We start from the raw sequence: 22,165 nt of genomic DNA on the forward strand, positions 1-22,165 counted from the left end.
TTTGATCTTTACCTGCACACTCTGCTCTGCATTTTTCTGTTGAATTATGCAAAGACTATACTAAGCTGTTACTTGCATCTTTATTCACATTATTTAATTTTCTACATCACTGTAGTTGCAGTCAAAATGCACATTACTCCTCATTTTTATTCAGAAATAATATCAGACCTGTTCATGACTTGTTTGATTTACTTTTTCCCCTCACAGATTGTCTCTGTGAAAATGAGAAATGCAAAGATGCCAGTGCCATGAGGAGGCTCCTTCAGTTGAGACAGGATGAGGTGAAAGCCATATATCATGACAGTGAGCTTGTTAAAGGGCTCATTGCAATGTGCCGGAATATTCAGGAGCACGTAACAGGTATATAAGATGTGCTCGTAGGTTTGGTTGAGTTGTGTAGATTATTTGTTTATGGGATTGCTACATATCTACTATATATTTTCTCTCATTTCAGTTGATTTGGGGGATCTAGAAGCAAAACACCAGATTAACATTGATGAGATGGAACTGAATAAGTTCATGGAGGTTCATCCATTTGACCAGATTGCATCCCCAATGGCTGGCGTTGTCACATACTTTGACCTTCATGGCAATATCCGGAACATGGCTGAGATTCTACACTCATTTAAAGAGAGCTATATTTTTAAGATATGCTGGGAAAGTCAAGCTGAAGAATTTGCTAGAAGGGCTCATGGTGAATATGAGTCAGATGATGAGGACGACTTGTGGGCTACAACGGATTTGATTTATGAAGACATATTTCAACCATGCTACAGTAAATACCGGGAGATATATGAGAGCTTAAAAGATGGCAGCATGACCTTTGAAGAAGTTGATGTGTTATTTAAAGCCTACATAGGAAAATATGTAGAACTAGCACAAGATGCTACAATTATGTCCAAACTGGATCCTGCAGATGACAAGAGGTGGATTCAGAGGAGGATTCAACAGATTGAACAGTATCACGAACTTCACTTGGCAGTGGAGTCAGCTCACGTAGTCATGATGGTGAAGGAGGCACTTGGCCTTCAAGGAGACTTCCAGGTCTTGGAGAAGCTGCTTACAGTTGTAAGTCAGGAAATTTCAGTAATATATACCACAGTGTAGGTTAACTTGCTTGTCCTTGTAGTACAATGTTGGTTGGCGATTAAAACTTTACTTACTTTTGGTTTGGATTTTCCTTAACCCAGACGCACTTGGACTTTAAGACGGAGCCTCTTGATAGCATTGACAATGAGCTAATGCAGGCCAAAACTGTACTTGTGGACATCACAGAGCCTCGTAGGCTCTGTCTCCAGGAGCTGGGCCTAAGGAGGAACTTTGTTATGTGGGTCAAAGAAGCTCTTGAAGGTAAATAGTTAACAATACATATGGAAAAGAAAACTGAGTTACCTGTCAGTTACCATATGTATCATATTTTTACATTATTGCTGTCTTTTAATAATACTTTTTCCATAGAGCTATCAAAATTAACATGCTCAATTAATTTGACATATTAGCATTAACAAGAATTTGTTAACATGTTAACAATTAAGTTGAAAGCCTTAAAGGTACATTAGTCAAGATTAGTTAAGATTGCAGCTCTAAAAGTTAAGTAGGTGAAGTACAACAATACTGGAATGTTTTTTTTGACTCCTTGCCACTCCTATGCATTTGCTTGAGAGAGAGAGAGAGAGAGAGAGAGAGAGGACAGATTATTAGGTATGCTGTTATTATACGTTGAGCATAATTTGTGATCAGAGTGCAAGCAGAGACTCTGGGAGGTCTAACTATGAGGGAAAAATTAGAGAGAAGCGAGAGTGCTCATGTGAGAGAGTTTAACTTTTTTTTTTTTACGTTTTTTTACTTGGGGCAACAACATCAAAATATCCCAGTGTAGAACAATTCTATTTAACATAATGCCCAACTAAACAAATACATTTTGAACCTAGACTTAAAGTCCTAAACACTAAGAGGAATGCTGTTCTATATCTGGGAGGCTTTGCAGGAAAATGCTCTGCTTCCTGCTGTAATCCTTATTATTCACTAGGTACTAACAAAGAACCTGCACCTTTTGAACAAAGCAGGTATTGTGTGCACATTTTGCAGGCATGCTTTGGATCCACTTGTACCCTTAGACAGAAGGGTCACTTTCAATACAAGGATATTCTGACTGATCACCTTTATTATTATCTTCCAAAATGCCAATGTATCAATCCACAGGACATGAGGGTGCACTGAATGGTTTAATGTAGGGGTGGGCAATCTGGCAAAAATATAATCAAGATTTTTTTTAGGCTGGAACACAATCCAAAATTTTGTCATAATTTTTTTCATGTTGGTTTTTATTTTGCAAGTTACTGAATAGAACAACCAAACTAATTTCCCTGTTGATGAAAATATAACTGTATAAGGAAATGAAACTTAAAAAAAGAAAAAGAATAACAGAGACCATTTAGGCCAAAGTAGCTTTTCAGACAAATTTTATTAAAGTGCACTTACCAACAAAATATAAAAAATTATTGCTAAAATGAAAAAAAAAAAGTACATCACCTCTGCTAATGTCTTCAGTATTAAGTGCAATAATGGAAAAGTGATTGAAAGTCGAATGAGTATTTAAATAGGTTTAAATACTGAATACATTAGCTAAGTTAGTTTTACATTTTTATTTAACATTTTTAAAATAGGATGTTCATGCACTTTAGCATTTATTGCACATATTGTGCAGAATGAATAAGGTTCAAGTCTGGAGACTGAGATGGCTGTTATGTGCATGGTGTTCCTGATCGTTAGTGTAAAACCCTCAAAGCATCAGTGATCCACTACCATATTTTACAATGTTTCAGGAGCTTTTTCTTATTTTTGCTAAACATGCAGATAATGTGCCTTACCAAAAATCAAATTACAATCCTTCCAAACAGCTTGTTGTTATGGATATGAATTTGAAAATTCACACCACAAGAATCAACTGTAATTTGCTTTTTGCCTTCAAGACTTATTAAACTTGTATTTCAAGTGCTTATGCATTTTTCATAAACTTTCTCTTGTGTTAAACTTTCTTTGGTTTTCACCATGGTGATTGATGACAACCGCAATTTACATGTGTGCAGCGTTAGATACCCTAAGGAAACCTGTGGAACTTTTCTGACTTTTTGTGATTAACAAATTGCTAAAAGAACAGCAAAGATTACAATGTCCAGATAGCACATGAGCTCAAAACATTTAATATGTTTAGAAATTTTGTAATATATCAAATGGGTGTTTGTGTCTGTAATTCTGTCCATGTTCTCTGCTTTTTTGGAAATCCTGGGGCAGTGATGAACTCACCAAAGTGGCACAAGCATTGTTTTTACCCTTTTTTTTAAAAAAAGACTTTTTTCTACCATACAGATATCAATGAGCTGAAAGTGTTTGTGGACCTGGCCTCTATCTCTGCGGGTGAAAATGATCTGGATGTAGACAGAGTGGCCTGTTTTCATGATGCTGTTCTTGGCTACTCTTCAATGTTGTATGAGCTAAAGTCAGATACTAGCTTCGTGGTCTTTAAGGAGGTACTGAAAAAGCTTTGGAAGGCACTTGATAATGATCCCAATCTTCCAAAGAAACTGGTAAGACTTGCTTGTAATTTGGATTCTTATCCTTCGTATGAGATAGATAGAATACATGGATTCTTATCCTTCATATGAGGTGGATAGATGCTTAATTTTACTGAATGTGTTCTTTCAGCGTGACACTGCACGACACCTTGAATGGTTGAAGACAGTTAAGGATAGCCATGGATCTGTAGAGCTGTCGTCTTTGTCATTGGCTTCAGCTATCAATACAAAAGGAATCTACATAATCAGTGCAGAGAACCAAAAGAAGGTTTGTTAAACACAAAAGAGTTTATTTCTACAAATAGTGTATTTACAATGCCACTAGAAAGTTTGTGAACCCTTTACAATTTTTTGTATTTCTGCCTAAATTTGACCTGAAATGTGATCAGATCTTCATATACGTTATTATTATATATCTTTGTCAGACAAAGTATGTGAACCTTTGCTTTCAATAAGTGGTGTGACCCCCTTGAGCAGCAATAACTTCAACCAAACAGTTCTGGTAACTTGTGGTCAATCCTGCACGAGATGGAGGAATTTTGGCCCATTCCTCCTTAGAAAATGCTCCAACTCAGTGATGTTGGTGGGCTTTCTTGCATTGAGGAATGGTACACTTCCAAAAACCTGTGTGGCAAAAACCAGAATTTGATAATGAAGACCCAACTTTATGTTCTTGAAACATGGGAGGGCCTGCTAAACTCACACCTGATTTCCATCCCCTTGAATGAAACATCTCACTTCAATTGCCCTGTTAAATCCTGTGCTCCTAGAGGTTTACATACTTTTTCTGACAAAGATATTTAATGTTGGATAATTTTGCTCACTAACAAAATGTAATAACTATAATGTTTTTGCATTATTTGTTTAATTGGGTTCTCTTTATCTAGTTTTAGTACTTAGATGAAGGTCTGATCACGTTTCAGTTCAAATTTATGCAAAAATAGAGAAAATTGTAAAGGGTTCACAAACTTTCTAGTGGCACTGTACAAGATCAGCAAATAGCATATTTCAAAATGCTTTACTTTTTTTAAGTTGAGTCTGGATAAAGTCTTGAAGTTACGGATTCCAGAGGAGCATGATGAGGGCCATGAGATGCGATGTTACTCCCTTGAAGACCTCAGGGACCTTCAGAATAAGCTGATGCTTATGTCTGGCAAAGGAGAGCAAGGCCAGAATGAAGTTGATCGATTTGCAGAGGTTGGTCCCAAATTTCACAAGAGAGCGACTAGTATTATATGGCCAAATGTTTGTGGACATCTGATCATCACAGCCATATATGGGTGTTCCCCAAACTGTTGCCACAAAGTTGGAAGCACACAGTTGTCTAGGATGTCTTTGAATTCTGTAACTTTACAATTTCCCTCCATTGGAACTAAGGTGCCCAAACCTGTTGCAGCATGACAGTGTCCCTGTGCACAATGCAAGATCCATGAAGACATGGTTTGCTAAGTTTAGTGTGGAAGAACCTGAGAGGCCTGCACAGAGCCTTGACCTCAACCCCACTGAACACCTTTGGGATGAACTGGAATGCCAACTATGCAATAGGTCTCACTAATGCTCTTGTGGCTGAATGGGCAAACCCCATAACCATGTTGCAAAATCTAGTGGAAAGAAGAAGAGCACTCCCAGAAGAGGAGGGGAGTGCTCAAAAGCACATATGGTCAGGTGTCCACAACTTTTGGCCATATAGTGTAGCTTGTAGTTCGTATTACCTATGCTTCATAAATAGCACACTGATTTCCAGATTTCATGGCACTATATTATAGGGGTATATAACAGTGTCTTTTTGTTTTGTTTTTTTTTACAGGTTTTTGCCAGTGTGCAGAGATTAGGTTCTGCATTTATTGACTTATTTGTAGCTGGAAATCCATTGTTCAGGCTTTGGGAGGCAATTATCCACTGTAATAGTGAAGAAGCATGCATTGTTATGGACTTCAACTTGTCAAGTGTTGTCAGTGTTGTCATGGTGAAGGGTGATGTGGCAGAGCAACTCCTAGAAGTCTGTAAGAAAATGGAGCGTTGCCTCAGTTTTTGGAAAGATTTCATCGACAAGCAAAGATCTCAGAATTACTACCTCAACTATTTTACAGCAGAGCAGATAGTCTATCTGTGCAGTCAATTGACTCAGAAAAACTTGGGAAATCTAGATAATGAAGCTCTCATGATGCTCTCTTTCATCAAACCGAATTGCACTACCTTCAACTTGAGGCAAAGCTGGCATGTTCTTCAGTATGAGATTCTTACAAAGCCTTCCGAGCAAAATGAAGACATTGATTTTCAAACCTTTGTTGATGTTCCAAATCAGATTGAATATGAGATGGATATTGAAGGTGTCTCTGCTTCTGATTTTGGACCAGAAAATGATACTAGAAGGTTTGACATAATTTGGAATATGTACATGAGAAACATGAAAAATTTTCTTCCCAACTCTCTTGATGTCAGAAGTCTAGGAAGACTTTTGGAAATTTTGTCTGATAGCCCCAGTGAAACTGAGGTGGATGCTGATGATGTTGATGAGAGTGATCTTGAAAAGCATAAGAAATATGTACAAAGAGAGCTACCTAGGGGACTGGTCACTGGAAAACCAAATCTCATTATCTGCCCTCTCACAGAGATTCAGACTTCTTGTATCTCCATTTACATGAGCAGTGAAGATGAGCCGCTGCCCACATATGATGAAGTGCTCCTCTGTGATTCTTCCACTTCGTATGAGCGAGTAGAGCTGTTCCTTAGGCGCTGTCTCACTGCTGGTTACAGGGGACAGAAGATATACACCATGCTATATGTAGATCAGCTAACCTATGAAGTGAGCTACAAAGTGGAACAATTTTTCCAACGTCACAAGGCTCAGAGCAGGAATGACTACAGGCTGGTATTAATCTGTAGTACTGATCGAGAGCATGCCTACCTTCCCTCAGTCTTCAGTCAGTTTCGGCTGCACATGGTACCCCAAGAACCCCTTAGCAGAATTCAGAAATACCTTGCTAAGCACTATACAGTTCCAAAGGACTATTCCAGTGCTGCTGCTGTTTTTAAAAACAAGTTTGTGGGAGTTGTATCATCAAGAAGAGCAGGTGTTGGTGGGTATAAAGTCACATTTGTTTAAAAAAAATACAGAAAAAACTCCAGTTTTATGGTTAAATGTAATGTGATGAATTATACCTTTTATAACTTTTGTGTTCCTAGGCAAATCACTTTATGTACATCGGTTGTATGAAAGATTGAAGCTGATTACCAAGAAACCCTCACAGCTTAAGTGTATCCGGTTGATAGAGCCAAGAGTGGATGAAAATGCTGTTCTTCAGTCAATGCTTAACAGCCCCAAGAGGGAGCTAACCATCTTTCATTTTGATGTTACTTCTTCGGTAATAGTTTTTAAAGTTATTTATTTAAAAAATAAATAAGTTTGATGTGTGGTGTTGACTATATGCTACATTATAGGTGCAAAAAGGCCTCCATGAATTTCTCTTTCGGCTGCTGGTCTTGGGTTACCTCTTGGATTCAGAAGGAAGAATGTGGAAATGCAGCAATAGGCACCTATACATCATTGAGCTCCTCCAGTCTAGTGCAAATGTGCCTAGAAACGGCCCAAGATCCGTAAGGCAGTACATATAAACTATTATTTTGCTGATCACAACACATTCCTACTGTCCCAGTAACAGCAATTATACTATTTTCCATTTTATGACAGGGTGTAAGTGTCCAGTCAGCCTTTCAGGATGTGTTTCCAATTGTCTACTGCCGAACTCCAAAAGAGGTTCTTGAGCTGGAAATGAGGATGTCAGAAGACCCATGCACAGCTGTGGGTGATGACCCCCTAATGGATGATAAAGAATTCAGAAGTGAGGCTTACCAGCGCCCATACCAGTATCTGAAACGATTCCACCTTGGACAGAACTTGGATGGATTTCTGTACAGAGGAATTGAAGGAACTCATGTGGAATGCCTACAGTTGCTATTTCTGTACTGTGGTGTCATGGACCCTTCCTGGGCCGAGTTGAGGAATTTTACATGGTTCCTGAACCTGCAGTTACGAGACTGTGAGACATCTGTATTCTGTGATGCATCCTTTACAGGAGACACTTTGCAGGGGTTTAAAAACTTTGTGGTTGATTTCATGATACTCATGGCTAAGGACTTTGCTACACCTTCTCTGAGCATCTCTGACCAGAGCCCAGGGAGGCAACAAATGGACATTTCAGGTGTTAGTGAAGAAGACCTTGCTCCATTCAGGATGAGAAAGAGATGGGAATCAGAGCCTCATCCTTACATTTTCTTCAATGATGACCATGTGTCCATGACATTCATTGGCTTTCATCTACAGCCGAATGATCAGAATTGGGTAGATGCCATTAATCCATCAACAAAGAGAGTGATCAAAAAGAACATCATGACACAGGGTCTATATGAGGGTCTCAGGCTCCAGAGGGTACCTTTTAATATTGACTTTGATAATCTCCCAAGAGGAGAGAAAATTGAGAGAATCTGCAATGTTCTGGGAATACAGTGGCCCCTTGACCCAGATGAAACTTATGAGCTGACGACTGACAACATACTGAAGATTCTGGCTATACACATGCGCTTCAGGTGTGGCATTCCAGTCATCATCATGGGTGAGACGGGGTGTGGGAAGACCAGGCTAATTAAATTCCTGTGTGAGCTACGGCGGAGTGGAGTTGCCACAGAGAATATGAAACTAGTCAAAGTCCATGGAGGAACAAGCTCAGATATGATTTATACCAAAGTTAGAGAAGCAGAGTCCATTGCATACAGCAATAAACAAGATTATGGTTTTGACTCTGTATTGTTCTTTGATGAGGCAAACACAACAGAGGCCATCAGCACCATTAAAGAAGTACTGTGTGATAAAACAGTAGAGGGTGAATCCATGATGCCAAACACTGGCTTGCAAATTATTGCTGCATGTAACCCATACAGGAAACACACAGATGTAATGATTAAGAGATTGGAGTCAGCTGGGTTGGGATACAGAGTGCGAGCTGAAGAAACAGATGAAAAGCTTGGGTCCATTCCCCTCCGTCAACTTGTATACAGGGTGCAAGCCTTGCCTCCTAGCATGATTCCATTAGTTTGGGACTTTGGACAACTTAATGACCATACAGAGAAAATGTACATTCAGCAAATAGTCCAAAGGTTGGTTGAAAACCACTCTTTCCCTGAGGAGTACATCAAGATCATCACAGATGTCTTATCAGCTTCACAAAAGTATATGAGGACAAGAAATGATGAATGTAGTTTTGTAAGTCTGAGGGATGTTGAACGTTGCATGCAAGTTTTTGCATGGTTCTACCAAAATAATGAAATGCTGCTGTCAGAACTTGCCAGGTATGAAAGTAATCAGAGAGCACAAAAAAATGAATACAGTCTAAGAGACATGGATGAAAGAGACCCTATCCTCTGGTCATTAGTGATGGCTATTGGTGTGTGTTACCATGCCTGCTTGGAGGACAAAGAGAAGTATAGGAACAAAATCTGTAAATACTTCCCAAGGACATACAGCCCAGTCAAGTTAATGCAAGAAATTTCTGTTATGCAAGATCTACTTCTTAGTGGAGTTCCACTAGGTGAAACTATTGCAAGAAATAATGCTTTAAAGGAAAATGTTTTCATGATGGTGATTTGCATTGAGCTGCGTATTCCTCTTTTCTTGGTTGGGAAGCCTGGAAGCTCCAAATCTCTGTCTAAAACCCTGGTTGCAGATGCTATGCAAGGTCAAGCAGCTCATTCTGACTTGTTCAGAAAACTAAAACAGATTCATCTGGTGTCATTTCAGTGCAGTCCTCATTCCACACCAGAAGGCATCATCAACACATTCAAGCAGTGTGCCCGTTTTCAGGAGGGCAAGAATCTAAATGAGTATATCTCAGTCGTGGTCCTGGATGAAATTGGTCTAGCTGAGGATTCTCCTAAAATGCCTCTGAAAACCCTCCATCCTCTTCTTGAGGAAGGATGCATAGATGATCAGCCCCTGCCTCACAAGAAGGTTGGGTTCATTGGTATATCTAATTGGGCTTTAGACCCAGCAAAGATGAACAGAGGAATATTTGTTTCTCGTGGTGATCCTGATGAGAAAGAGTTGATTGAGAGTGCCAAAGGCATTTGCTCTTCTGATGCAATGATCCTTGAGAAGGTTAGGGATTTCTTTCAGCCTTTTGCTCGTGCTTACCTCAAAATCTGCAAGAAAGAAGGGAAAGGGTTTTTTGGCCTGCGTGACTATTACAGCTTGATTAAGATGATGTTTGCTATTGCCAAAGCAACAGATCAAAAGCCAAGTGCAGATCAGATTGTGGTGGCTGTGTTGAGAAACTTTAGTGGTAAGGACACTGCGAATTCTGTTACTGTTTTCACTGACAGACTTGTTTCTAAACCTAACCTTGAAAGCATTGATACCATTGAGCTTGTGAGACAAAATATCACAGCAATTGCTCAAGATGAGGAGTGTCGCTACCTGCTCATTCTAACAAAAAATTATGCGGCTCTACAGATTCTTCAGCAAACATTCTTTTCTGAACAGTACCAACCTGAAATCATCTTTGGCTCAAGCTTCCCTAAAGACCAGCAGTACACCCAGATTTGCCGCAACATTAACCGTGTCAAGATTTGCATGGAGACGGGTCAAACCATTGTGCTTCTGAATTTGCAAAACCTGTATGAAAGCTTATATGATGCACTCAATCAATACTATGTTTGCCTTGGAGGTCAGAAGTATGTGGATTTGGGGCTTGGAACCCACCGTGTCAAGTGTAGAGTACACAAGGACTTCAGGCTCATAGTGATTGAAGAGAGGGAAGTTGTCTACAAACAATTTCCCATTCCTCTGATTAACAGGTTGGAGAAACACTACCTGGATATTAACACTGTGCTGAAGAATGAACAAAAGCAGCTTGTAAAAATACTTGAAAAATGGGTTGGCCATTTCATTACATCTAACAGTCAGCATTCACCAGCTCCCCAGGCAGCACAATACTGCCCAGCTGATGTTTTCATTGGATATCACTCTGATACCTGTGCCTCAGTCATTTTGCAAGTTATAGAGAGACAGAAAGGAGAGATGGAACTCCCTGACCCTCAGCGGCAGCTGTTGGATGAGGCCAAACTAATCCTACTGAACTGTGCTACACCAGATGCAGTGGTTCGCCTAGATAGTTCAGCCCTTTCCAGAGTGGAAAGTGAACACCTAGCAAGGGTGTACTTTGAAGACCAGAAGCACAGCTGTATGGCTGACTTTGTCCTCTCTCACATCCAACAGGAAGAGTGGAACCATGCCTCTTTCACTGAGGTAAACCTATGATTTGTTTCAATAATCAGTTAATTAAAATATATATTTGCAGTATTTCTGTGTATGAATGCATCATGATTTCCTCTAGAAAGATTCTGCAGTAATTCATGAAATGTAATAATCAGAGTTTTACACAGTTTTATACCTATTTTTTTTCTATTCGCTTTTTTAATATATATTATTTTTTTAAATTTCTGATTAAAAAAAAACTCATAGGCTACACAAATTCTTTTTGTGAAGTAAAATGTGTATATTTGTATTATAAGTAATTAAACATTAGGTGCTGAAATGGAATTAAATACTAATTAGCCTTTTAACCTGCCACAGACAGAACATTAGCAGTAAAACTACGCTGTGTAAATACTCCATACTAAGATGGTGGAAAATGGAGCCGAATGTGTGCAATAAATGTATTTCTATGTCATTACATAATTACCTTTGTAATGTTAAAAAGTTATTCCCATTAAAATATACTCCTACACCTAAAGGCATTACATTTTGCAACACGTCAGACTAAGCTGGATAGTGTTTAAAACTGAAGCACCTCGACTTTTCAGTACTAATTATTTCCCACATATATATTTGCTCCTCACTGGATTTCTGACAATTTGACCTGACTGCTCATTATTTTCAGTCTAATAGCAAATGATAATATTGATTTTGGTTGTTTGTTTAAAGGTGGTTCCACATGTTACTGAGTTATAGGGTGTACCTATTTTTTTCCCACCTGGTTTCTGAATGTTGGTTTACTTTATGGTAAAAATGACTACATTAAAAATCTGTTGGTTTTTTTGTGTATAGAAGTAGGTGAGGACCACACAATTGTTATTTAGGCCCTGATAAATAAAAACATAGAATTGAAGGAGGGTGTACTTACTTTTTCCCATGACTGTTTTTGTAGTTAAATGTTTCAGTAGGTCTTGATAGGAGGACAATATTCAATACCCCCCACCCCCCCTTTTTTTTTTTCAAATTCTTAGTAATTTTTGAATAACTGGAAAAAATGCATTGGAGGCTGGGTTGGGGCCAGAGAAAAGTTGCCACCTGATGAGCCCAGCGTGATGGTATCCTAAGATTACACAAGTTAATTCTGGCTTTCAGGAGTTCATGTGGTTTGTCCTTGGGCGGTCATATCTCTGAGAGTCATATTCTCTTTTCAGTTCCCCCCTTTGTCCTCTCCATCGTGGACTACCTACACAATGTTTTCTGCTATCAAGGCCTCCTTGACCTCAGGATCTTTTTTTTTGCAGTACACCTTCTAAGAGTTGTGCCTTGGCTAGCCCCATTTAACATTAAACATTTGCTGTTCTAGGGCTACTGTATCTACAGCAGAACTCCTTGGTTGCTAAGGTTAGGAGATTATTCATAGTCTTGTAGCATAGGAGAATGCCCGACACCCAGTTTATAGGCTGCATACATAAGGACAGGGATTCAGTGCAGTAACAAGCCTCTTGGTAGCCCTTGCTCTTTACATGCATAGAGCTGGCAGATCCAGTTAATTTTGCCAGGGAAGGCTAGCGAGCCCTTCTGGGACTTGGGTCTGTTTTCCAGGCTTGTACCACAGCTTCTTTCAGTGTGTGTTTTGGGGAGTTTCTCCCTTCAGTCTCCTCTTCAGGAGGTAAAATCGTACTCAATTGGGTTAAGGTCTAGTGATTGACTTGGCTAGTCTACAACCTTCCACTTCTTTTTGCCCTGATGAAGTCCTTTGTTGTGTTGGCAGTGTGTTTTGGGTCATTGTCTTGCTACATGATGAAGTTCCTCAAAAATTAGATTGGGTGCATTTCTCTGTATATTGGCAGACAGAATGTTTCTGTAGAGTTCTGAATTCATTCTGGTGCTACCACCATGAGTTGCATCATCAATAAAGATTAGTGAGCCTGTTCAAGAAGCAGCCATGCAATCCCAAGCCATGACACTATCTATGTTTGACTGATGATTTGTATTTTTTGGGTCATGAGCCAGTCCTTACTTTCTCCATACTGTGGCCTTACCATCACTTTGGTAGAGGTTCATCTTGGTTCCAGAACTTTTGTGGCTCATCTCTGTATTTCACTGTGAATTCCAATCTGTCCTTCTGATTCTTACTACTGATGAGTGGTTAGCATCTTGTGATATGGCCTCTATATTTCTGTTCTTAAGGTCTCCTTCAAACGGTGGATTGTAATACCTTCACCCCTGCCCTGTGGAGGTTGTTGGTGATATCACTGGCTGTTGTTTTTGGGTTTTTCTTCACAGCTCTCACAATGTTTCTGTCATCAACGGTTGTTGTTTTCCTTGGCCGACCTGTTTGATGTCTGGTTGTTAGTACTCCAGTGGTTCCCTTCCAAATTGCTGTATTGGCTATGCCCAATGCTTTTTCATTGGCTCTGATTGATTTACCCTCTCTTCTCAACTTCAGAATGGCTTGCTTTTCTCCCATAGACACAATACATTTTTATATTTCACTTCTGTAATTAATTCTGTAATTATTTTTTTAAATTTCTGATTAAAAAAAAAACTCATAGGCTACACAAATTCCTTTTGTGAAGTAAAATGTGTATATTTGTATTATAAGTAATTAAACATTAGGTGCTGAAATGGAATTAACTACTAATTAGCCTTTTAACCTGCCACAGACAGAACATTAGCAGTAAAACTACGCTGTGTAAATACTCCATACTAAGATGGTGGAAAATGGAGCCAAATGTGTGCAATAAATGTATTTCTATGTCATTACATAATTACCTTTGTAATGTTAAAAAGTTATTCCCATTAAAATATACTCCTACACCTAAAGGCATTACATTTTGCAACACGTCAGACTAAGCTGGATAGTGTTTAAAACTGAAGCACCTCGACTTTTCAGTACTAATTATTTCCCACATATATATTTGCTCCTCACTGGATTTCTGACATTTGACCTGACTACTCATTATTTTCAGTCTAATAGCAAATGATAATATTGATTTTGGTTGTTTGTTTAAAGGTGGTTCCACATGTTACTGAGTTATAGGGTGTACCTATTTTTTTCCCCACCTGGTTTCTGAATGTTGGTTTACTTTATGGTAAAAATGACTACATTAAAAATCTGTAGGTTTTTTTGTGTATAGAAGTAGGTGAGGACCACACAATTGTTATTTAGGCCCTGATAAATAAAAACATAGAATTGAAGGAGGGTGTACTTACTTTTTCCCATGACTGTTTTTGTAGTTAAATGTTTCAGTAGGTCTTGATAGGAGGACAATATTCAATACCCCCCCCCCCCCCCCTTTTTTTTTCTTTTCAAATTCTTAGTAATTTTTGAATAACTAGAAAAAATGCATTGAAGGCTGGGTTGGGGCCAGAGAAAAGTTGCCACCTGATGAGCACAGCGTGATGGTATCCTAAGATTACACAAGTTAATTCTGGCTTTCAGGAGTTCATGTGGTTTGTCCTTGGGCGGTCATATCTCTGAGAGTCATATTCTCTCTTCAGTTCCCCCCTTTGTCCTCTCCATCGTGGACTACCTACACAATGTTTTCTGCTATCAAGGCCTCCTTGACCTCAGTATCTTTTTTTTTGCAGTACACCTTCTAAGAGTTGTGCCTTGGCTAGCCCCATTTAACATTAAACATTTGCTGTTCTAGGGCTACTGTATCTACAGCAGAACTCCTTGGTTGCTAAGGTTAGGAGATTATTCATAGTCTTGTAGCATAGGAGAATGCCCGACACCCAGTTTATAGGCTGCATACATAAGGACAGGGATTCAGTGCAGTAACAAGCCTCTTGGTAGCCCTTGCTCTTTACATGCGTAGAGCTGGCAGATCCAGTTAATTTTGCCAGGGAAGGCTAGCGAGCCCTTCTGGGACTTGGGTCTGTTTTCCAGGCTTGTACCACAGCTTCTTTCAGTGTGTGTTTTGGGGAGTTTCTCCCTTCAGTCTCCTCTTCAGGAGGTAAAATCATACTCAATTGGGATAAGATCTAGTGATTGACTTGGCTAGTCTACAACCTTCCACTTCTTTTTGCCCTGATGAAGTCCTTTGTTGTGTTGGCAGTGTGTTTTGGGTCATTGTCTTGCTACATGATGAAGTTCCTCAAAAATTAGATTGGGTGCATTTCTCTGTATATTGGCAGACAGAATGTTTCTGTAGAGTTCTGAATTCATTCTGGTGCTACCATCATGAGTTACATCATCAATAAAGATTAGTGAGCCTGTTCAAGAAGCAGCCATGCAATCCCAAGCCATGACACTATCTATGTTTGACTGATGATTTGTATTTTTTGGGTCATGAGCCAGTCCTTACTTTCTCCATACTGTGGCCTTACCATCACTTTGGTAGAGGTTCATCTTGGTTCCAGAACTTTTGTGGCTCATCTCTGTATTTCACTGTGAATTCCAATCTGTCCTTCTGATTCTTACTACTGATGAGTGGTTAGCATCTTGTGATATGGCCTCTATATTTCTGTTCTTAAGGTCTCCTTCAAATGGTGGATTGTAATACCTTCACCCCTGCCCTGTGGAGGTTGTTGGTGATATCACTGGCTGTTGTTTTTGGGTTTTTCTTCACAGCTCTCACAATGTTTCTGTCATCAACAGTTGTTGTTTTCCTTGGCCGACCTGTTTGATGTCTGGTTGTTAGTACTCCAGTGGTTCCCTTCCAAATTGCTGTATTGGCTATGCCCAATGCTTTTTCATTGGCTCTGATTGATTTACCCTCTCTTCTCAACTTCAAAATGGCTTGCTTTTCTCCCATAGACACAATACATTTTTATATTTCACTTCTGTAATTCCATCCGTGTTCTCCGCATCACAGAAATGATAGGGTCCTAGTCAAATTCACAGGTTAGAGCCAGTGTGCTAAGGCTTGTGTTGCCAGGAGTCACTCAAATCACCTATGTTCATGAGTTTTCACTGCTTTCAGGGTTTCTAACCAGCTGCTCATATTGCCAGCCAAGGGAGTGGGTTTCTTTTGATCAGAGAATTGGGATCATTTGGTTTATCATGCATGCTTCAGCTTCTCATAGTTCTTGCTAAGATCAAAGATGAGCAAAGATGCAAGGGATCCACATTTGCTATACTAATGTGGCTAAATGCAGCTGTAATGCATCAGGGATGGTAGTGGAGTTGTTGCTTTCCAGACCCCCTAGTGCATCTAAAAAAAAAAAAAAAAAAAAAAAAAAAAAAGCCCATAATGGTCATTCTTCTGCTGTTGGAACCGCCTGGGTGGATGTTTGCTGTTTATAGATGCCAACTACCTTGGTTTCCCTTTCTCTCTTGGTTCCACACTCCTTTGTGTGTCTTTACTTGAGTCATCTGGAATGGCGGGGCTGTGGTGTAGCTGATGGGGCCTGGCAGCTCAGGTTAGAAATATAGAAGCTTACCAGCGATGCTGATCTCTCCTTTCTCTGTCAGCTGGTATCCAGCACCTCACAATTCAATTCAGCCTGTCAATATTCATTTTTAAGATTATTACATCTTAATCATCTTCGTTTGTAATCTTCATTAAATTATGATGTTATTTATAGTATAACCTGTGGCTACTTTTAAAGCATAAGATTATCATTTCATTCATCATGAAAAACACTATTTTGTGAAGGATTGTCATATTTCATTGTTTGAGGTTTTTTTATATTTACACAAAAAGTCCTTTTCATGTCTATTGAAATATACCAAATGGCAATGGCATTGGTTAATTTAAGTATTGGGTTTTAAATTAATTATATAAAAACAAGCAAAATGTGTGTCAAAGTGTGTGTGTCAGTGATTAATGTACTTCGGCAGTCAACAATTTTCAACAGGCACCAACTAGAGTCAAGCTTTTTTGTGACTGAACCTCAAATAGTGTTTTAGATTTGGGATTTTGCCTATGTGTAGGAAGGGGCTTAATAATTCTACGCAAAGAAGAGTTGAAAATGTAAAATTGAGCTTAATATCAATGAGGACACATTGCTGTAGGTAAATAAATATAAACAAAACTGGTATATTTAAAGTTTGCTTAAGAAAATGCCATATATGGAGTAAGTAATGATGCATCTGTCGGAGGCTAATTAATATTCAAATATTTCAAATACTGTTTTGACTCTTTTAAGTAATTGAAATTAATGAAATAATTTCATATAATAATAATAATAATAATAAATCTTGCCTTTTGTGGATAATACCTGATTGTTTTGAAATCCTGCAGGTGACTACCTTCTCCAGACTTCTAACAGCAGCAGACATCGAGCAGCTACAGGAAGTGGTTCCGAACATCGAGCTACTTTCATTGCAACAGTTTGACACGGAGCATTCTTTCCTAAAGAAAATCAGGTATGCATGAATAGTTGTGTATTACATCATTTAAAAATATGTAAATTTCAATACCAATTCAGTACCAATAATCCATTTCTGGCATCCCAGGAACTTTTTAGACAGTACCTCTGGGAACAAGATACTGATTATTCAGACTGATTTTGATGAAGCCTTACAAAGCTCCAACCTCATTGCATCAGCAAAGTAAGTCTTCCGTCTGGCCTTCTATCCATTTCACTTGCCGAAGTGGGACTTTACGAAATCAGTCATGACATTTAATCTTTTTTTAGGTACTCCTCTATTGGCGAAATCAACAAACTCAGGAAGGAGCAGGACAGTAAGGTGTTTGTCTACTTCATTACCAAACTACCAAGAGTGGAAGGTGGAACTTCTTATGTTGGATTTCATGGAGGTGAGAAAAAGGTTTTGAATATATGGCTAATTTTAAACTATATACGCTATAATTTTAAACTAGATACACTATATGGTCAAAAGTATGCGGACAGCTGACCATCTCATTCCTATGTGAGCCTTCCCCACACAATTGCCACAAAATTTGAAGCACACAATTGTCTAGAATGCCTGGTATGCTTTAACATTAATATTTTCCTGAACTCTAACTAATGGGCCTAGCCCAAACTTGTTCTAGCATGGCAGTGCCCCTGTGCACCAAGTGATGTCTATAAAGACATGGTTTGCCAAGAATGGTTTGGAAGAATTTGAGTGTTCTGCACAGAGTCCTGCCCTCAACCCAGCTTAACACCTTTGGGATGAATTTGAACACCAACTGCATGCAAGGCCTTCTTGTCCGAGATCAGTGCCCAATCTCACTAATTGCTCAATGGGTACTAATCCCCAAAACTGTGTTCCAAAATATTGAAAAGTGGAGGCTGTCATAGCAGCAAAAGGGGGACTAATTATTGGAATGGGTTGTTCAACAAACACATATGTGTGTGATGGGTCAGGTGTCCACATAATTTTGGCCATATAGTGTATATTGAAACTGATTGCTGACCAACTTTATATTTCCTTTTTAGCAATTTCATATTAATGCCCATGGTGTAAATGGAATATTCAAGAAGCACATAGGGGTGTGTGATGGTCAGGTGTTCATATAGTGTGTATGGGGCTTTGGGCAGATTTAAGAATTTTCTGATGTACTTATCTGTTAAGGTCCCTGGAAGTCAGTCCACATTGATGACCTTAGAAGATCAAAAGATATTATCTCTGATATTAAAGTCTTGCAGTCTCTTACCATCAGTCAGCTGTTTGAGGAAAAGGAAGAGCAGCCTGAGGGTAACCAAAATTTCACCTAAATGTACCCTTTTTGAATGCAGACAGACCTTCACCAGGTGTTTGTCTAATCTCACGAACTCTGTTTTTGTCTGTCACAGCTATGGAGACAGAGGACATGTATAGAGAAGAAGGAGCGCAAAAAATGGAGCAAGAGGATAATATAGTAAATTCTAACATCAGAAACAACATTGTGTTCATTTTTCTATCATTGTGTAGACATGTGGACTAATGTTGACTAAAAGAGTCAGTTTAACCATTTTTTTTCTTTGTGCTATCTGAAGAGCTGGGAGAATGTCCTAGATACCACAGCGCTGGTGCGTAGCTGTGTTCAAAGTGCAGTGGGCATGCTGAGAGACCAGGGGGATGCAGGTTGTCGCAGCACTAGAAGAGTGGAAATTCTGCTAACTCTCCTGTCTGATAGCGAGGAACTTCAAGGTGTGAATGTAATTTTTTTTTAAATATATTTGTGAATAATTTCTAACATTTAGTTAACCACTGAATGTTTTGCTTTTATAATCAACAGCTACATTTTTGAAAACCATAAAGCGCCGTCTTCATTCTGTGTTGATGAACCATGATGAACACACTCTCTCAGCAAAGAATTGGGTTTTCAAAGAAGCATCCAATATTGATTCTCTTCAAGAGGGTGGGACATTCAGGTAGGTTAACAAAAAATATATATATATATATATATATACTTAATTACAATTAAATGAAATATAATTTGTTAAAGGAAGATCTAGTCTTATTATGTTGGATCTGCCTTGGCAGCAGTTTATGGCCTTTTTTCAAGCCTTTTTTCTTCAGTTGTGACCAGTCACAGTCAGCTGACCATTAAATGAAATATTATTTCATTTAAACAGTACCAAGCAAATAAAATATTTCTTTCTCTTACTGTGTTAATATAATTTTAACAGGTGTTCATTTATACTGTTATTAAATTTTCAGAAATACCTTATGGAAGCGGGTTCAAGCTGCAGTTATTCCCTCCCTGGCACAGCTGGTCTCAGTTATTGACCGTGACCACAATCTCGACATCTTGCTAGACAGAAACTCAGGTGAATCTGTGAAAAAACTGTGGTTGGACATCTTTGGAAATGTCAAGTTATTAAATGTTCCATATACAAGAGTGGATTCCAAGTAAGTACCTCATATGTACATCACTGTATTGATTTGCCTCTGCAGAAAGATTTTATGAATATATTTTAAAATATAGATTTTATGAAAAAAGAGTTTTATGAATATATTTACACTGTCTGTGTCTTTCCCAGCTCAGTGACAAAGACAATTCTTGTCCAGAACTGTATTGTGGCTCATAGGAAGACAGGCTGCTTCATGCCATTCAGCTGGATAATCAGAGATCATTTAGAGGACCTCTGGGTACATGCTCTGCACAGAGAAGGTAACAGAAAACTTACACACACATATGTATGTGACAGTGCAAGGGCACATTTGCAGTATGGATATGCATACCACTGGTTTAGAGATTGAAGGAACATTTTAAGAACAAGCTCATGTTTTTCAGTTTACAAATGTATGGAATAAAATTATGACTGTGAAGGACTACTGTGAACAGTGAATCTTTCATTAGCTTCACTAGGTTTAACTATTTATTTGGAGTGTGTAGCTGCTTGATAGATTTTTGCTATTAGACTTAAATAGTTAATTCTTCTTCAGTCTATTGATTCATTATAGTGGTGTTATTTTTTTTATTTTTTTTTTCCAACAGTTCACTGTTCGCATATGATTTTTCTGGCAGAACACTGGCTGTTTTGCAATGTAAATTTAGTTCTAGATTAGCCACTGGTCCCAGACCCTGTCATTGCAAGTTGTTGGTATACAGTGGCTAAAGAAAGCAATTTTCATTGTAATTTTTTATCTTTTATTATTGAAAGGCCACACTCTGAAACAGTTTGAGGAGTTCTTTCGGAGGACTCCACTGGGCCGGTATATTGCAGAAGCTGAAGAAGAAATGCAGGTGGACTTTTTCCACAGATATCTTCAGGATTTCGTCTCTTTGACAACAAATGTAACTACAGAGGTTGAACAAAAGGTCAGCATCTAAAAACATGTTTTAACATATATATTTTATTCAATTTTTAAATTAATACCTCCTCAAAGAAATGTTTGTGTATGCGTATCTACTCCTCAGCTCCTAGCAGAAGCTCTGATATGCTGCGTTAATGAGTTGAGAAGCCGTCAGGAGGCAGAACAAAATGAAGTGACCTCTTTACCCTGGATCCATGCTGCCTACCATGAGTTTAAGAACCGCCTGCAAAACTTCTCCAGAATGATCACCATTGAGCCCCAGATTGCTCAGGTGCTCCTGGGCAATGCAGAGACCAGAGAGGGCATGGAAATGGTGAGCTGTAGTTGATTTGTAGGACTGTTTCTGTTTGATATTTTACACATGGACTACTTCCCATTAGTGGGTAAAAGGCTGTAAAGAATGAAAACATTTCACTCAGTATTTCACATTCTTCAATCTTTATCTTCTTCAGGTGCTAGATGTGTATGCTGCCATGGCCTGTGTTGAGTATCTGGAGCCCCAAGGCCTGGATGTTTTTACAGATTGTCTGGCTTGGCTGCGAAATGTGAAGAAGTTACAAGTCCCAGTTGAGTTGGTCTGCTCAGAGGAGAGCATCCGACACTATGGAGAAAGGAGCAAAACAATGACTGCACGTGTGCAGTAAGTAAATGTAATTTTTTGATTAATGTAAATGGATGCACTATAAATTAAAGTAGTTTAACACATGTAAACAATTCATTGCTCCCATGTGCTATTTGTTTAGACGTGGGTGGCGACGTATCCATGCCCTTTCCCTATTTGTTGAACACATACTCCTAGATATAGAGGATGTGGAGAAGAATCTCAAGCCATTGGTCCTTGAGCACACACGAAAGTTGGCTCAAGTAAGCGTTAACTTTTAAACCCTTGCCTACTAACTCTCTTTCTTCTGGTAGTAGTCTGGAGTTGATCTCTTTATCCCTTTTTGATATTCATTTAAGGTTTTGGACAATAACTCTGACCTCAAAATGAAACAGCCATTTGAAGCAGTTATTACCATACTCAAAACCTGCAAAGATGGAGCAAATGATCGGATTTTTAGGTACAAATATGCCTTAACTTGTTATTATAATATTTGAATGCTGGCAAAAATCAATGAATAAAATGAGGTATGACTGAGAAATCAAGTCAGTCTGTTGCTGTGAATCTAGGTTTGGTTTCCAGCCATGTCCAGTGTGTATGGGAGACCCTCATGATCCTCTGAGTCTTCCTTGTGATCATATCTACTGTCTGGCCTGCATCAAGCAGTGGCTGGTCCCAGGACAGATGTACTGTCCACTCTGCATGCATGTAGTAGATGATGACTTTGGCCTCAAGCCATCCGAGACCATTCGGTAAGCCGATCACCCTGAAATGAAATGTCCCATTTGTAGACCATTATGTATTTTTGTCTTGTCAGTTTTATAGAGGATATTTTTGAGCTCAAAATGTTACTAACTAGTTTAAGTTGATTGTATGTTTTTGACTTTTAGGAGCCTGATCAAAAAAAATGGCCAATTCAGAAAGCAGTGCAATGCCTTCTTCATTGACCTTGTCTCCACCATCTGCTTCAGAGACAACTCGCCACCCAATAAAGCCATCATCCTCCACCTACTGTCTTTCCTCATGGTGGAGGCAGGGTCTGTACCCATGATCCGAGGTGGGATTATGTGTATATCTTCGTAGGGTTAATATGG

General features: G+C 38.9%; 1 protein-coding gene across 5 annotated transcripts in view; it reads left to right on the forward strand.

The window, feature by feature from the left end:
• The window catches only part of rnf213a (ring finger protein 213a), a 48,595-nt gene that overhangs the window by 12,934 nt on the left and 13,496 nt on the right, over nt 1-22,165 (forward strand). For all 5 annotated transcript variants that reach the window (XM_053239128.1, XM_053239131.1, XM_053239130.1 and 2 more), the window contains exons 19-44: nt 208-360; nt 455-1,068; nt 1,191-1,350; nt 3,370-3,587; nt 3,706-3,843; nt 4,608-4,772; nt 5,383-6,655; nt 6,762-6,940; nt 7,017-7,172; nt 7,267-10,875; nt 17,019-17,143; nt 17,234-17,329; nt 17,416-17,537; nt 18,299-18,421; nt 18,520-18,584; nt 18,703-18,856; nt 18,945-19,080; nt 19,370-19,561; nt 19,693-19,823; nt 20,317-20,474; nt 20,574-20,783; nt 20,923-21,110; nt 21,214-21,334; nt 21,431-21,531; nt 21,641-21,823; nt 21,962-22,128. In XM_053239128.1, coding sequence (XP_053095103.1) covers nt 208-360; nt 455-1,068; nt 1,191-1,350; nt 3,370-3,587; nt 3,706-3,843; nt 4,608-4,772; nt 5,383-6,655; nt 6,762-6,940; nt 7,017-7,172; nt 7,267-10,875; nt 17,019-17,143; nt 17,234-17,329; nt 17,416-17,537; nt 18,299-18,421; nt 18,520-18,584; nt 18,703-18,856; nt 18,945-19,080; nt 19,370-19,561; nt 19,693-19,823; nt 20,317-20,474; nt 20,574-20,783; nt 20,923-21,110; nt 21,214-21,334; nt 21,431-21,531; nt 21,641-21,823; nt 21,962-22,128 — 8,937 coding nt within the window. The remainder of the gene's footprint in view (nt 1-207; nt 361-454; nt 1,069-1,190; nt 1,351-3,369; nt 3,588-3,705; nt 3,844-4,607; nt 4,773-5,382; nt 6,656-6,761; nt 6,941-7,016; nt 7,173-7,266; nt 10,876-17,018; nt 17,144-17,233; nt 17,330-17,415; nt 17,538-18,298; nt 18,422-18,519; nt 18,585-18,702; nt 18,857-18,944; nt 19,081-19,369; nt 19,562-19,692; nt 19,824-20,316; nt 20,475-20,573; nt 20,784-20,922; nt 21,111-21,213; nt 21,335-21,430; nt 21,532-21,640; nt 21,824-21,961; nt 22,129-22,165) is intronic.

Source organism: Pangasianodon hypophthalmus, chromosome 13 (assembly GCF_027358585.1).
Source record: "Pangasianodon hypophthalmus isolate fPanHyp1 chromosome 13, fPanHyp1.pri, whole genome shotgun sequence".
Taxonomy (NCBI): domain Eukaryota; kingdom Metazoa; phylum Chordata; class Actinopteri; order Siluriformes; family Pangasiidae; genus Pangasianodon; species Pangasianodon hypophthalmus.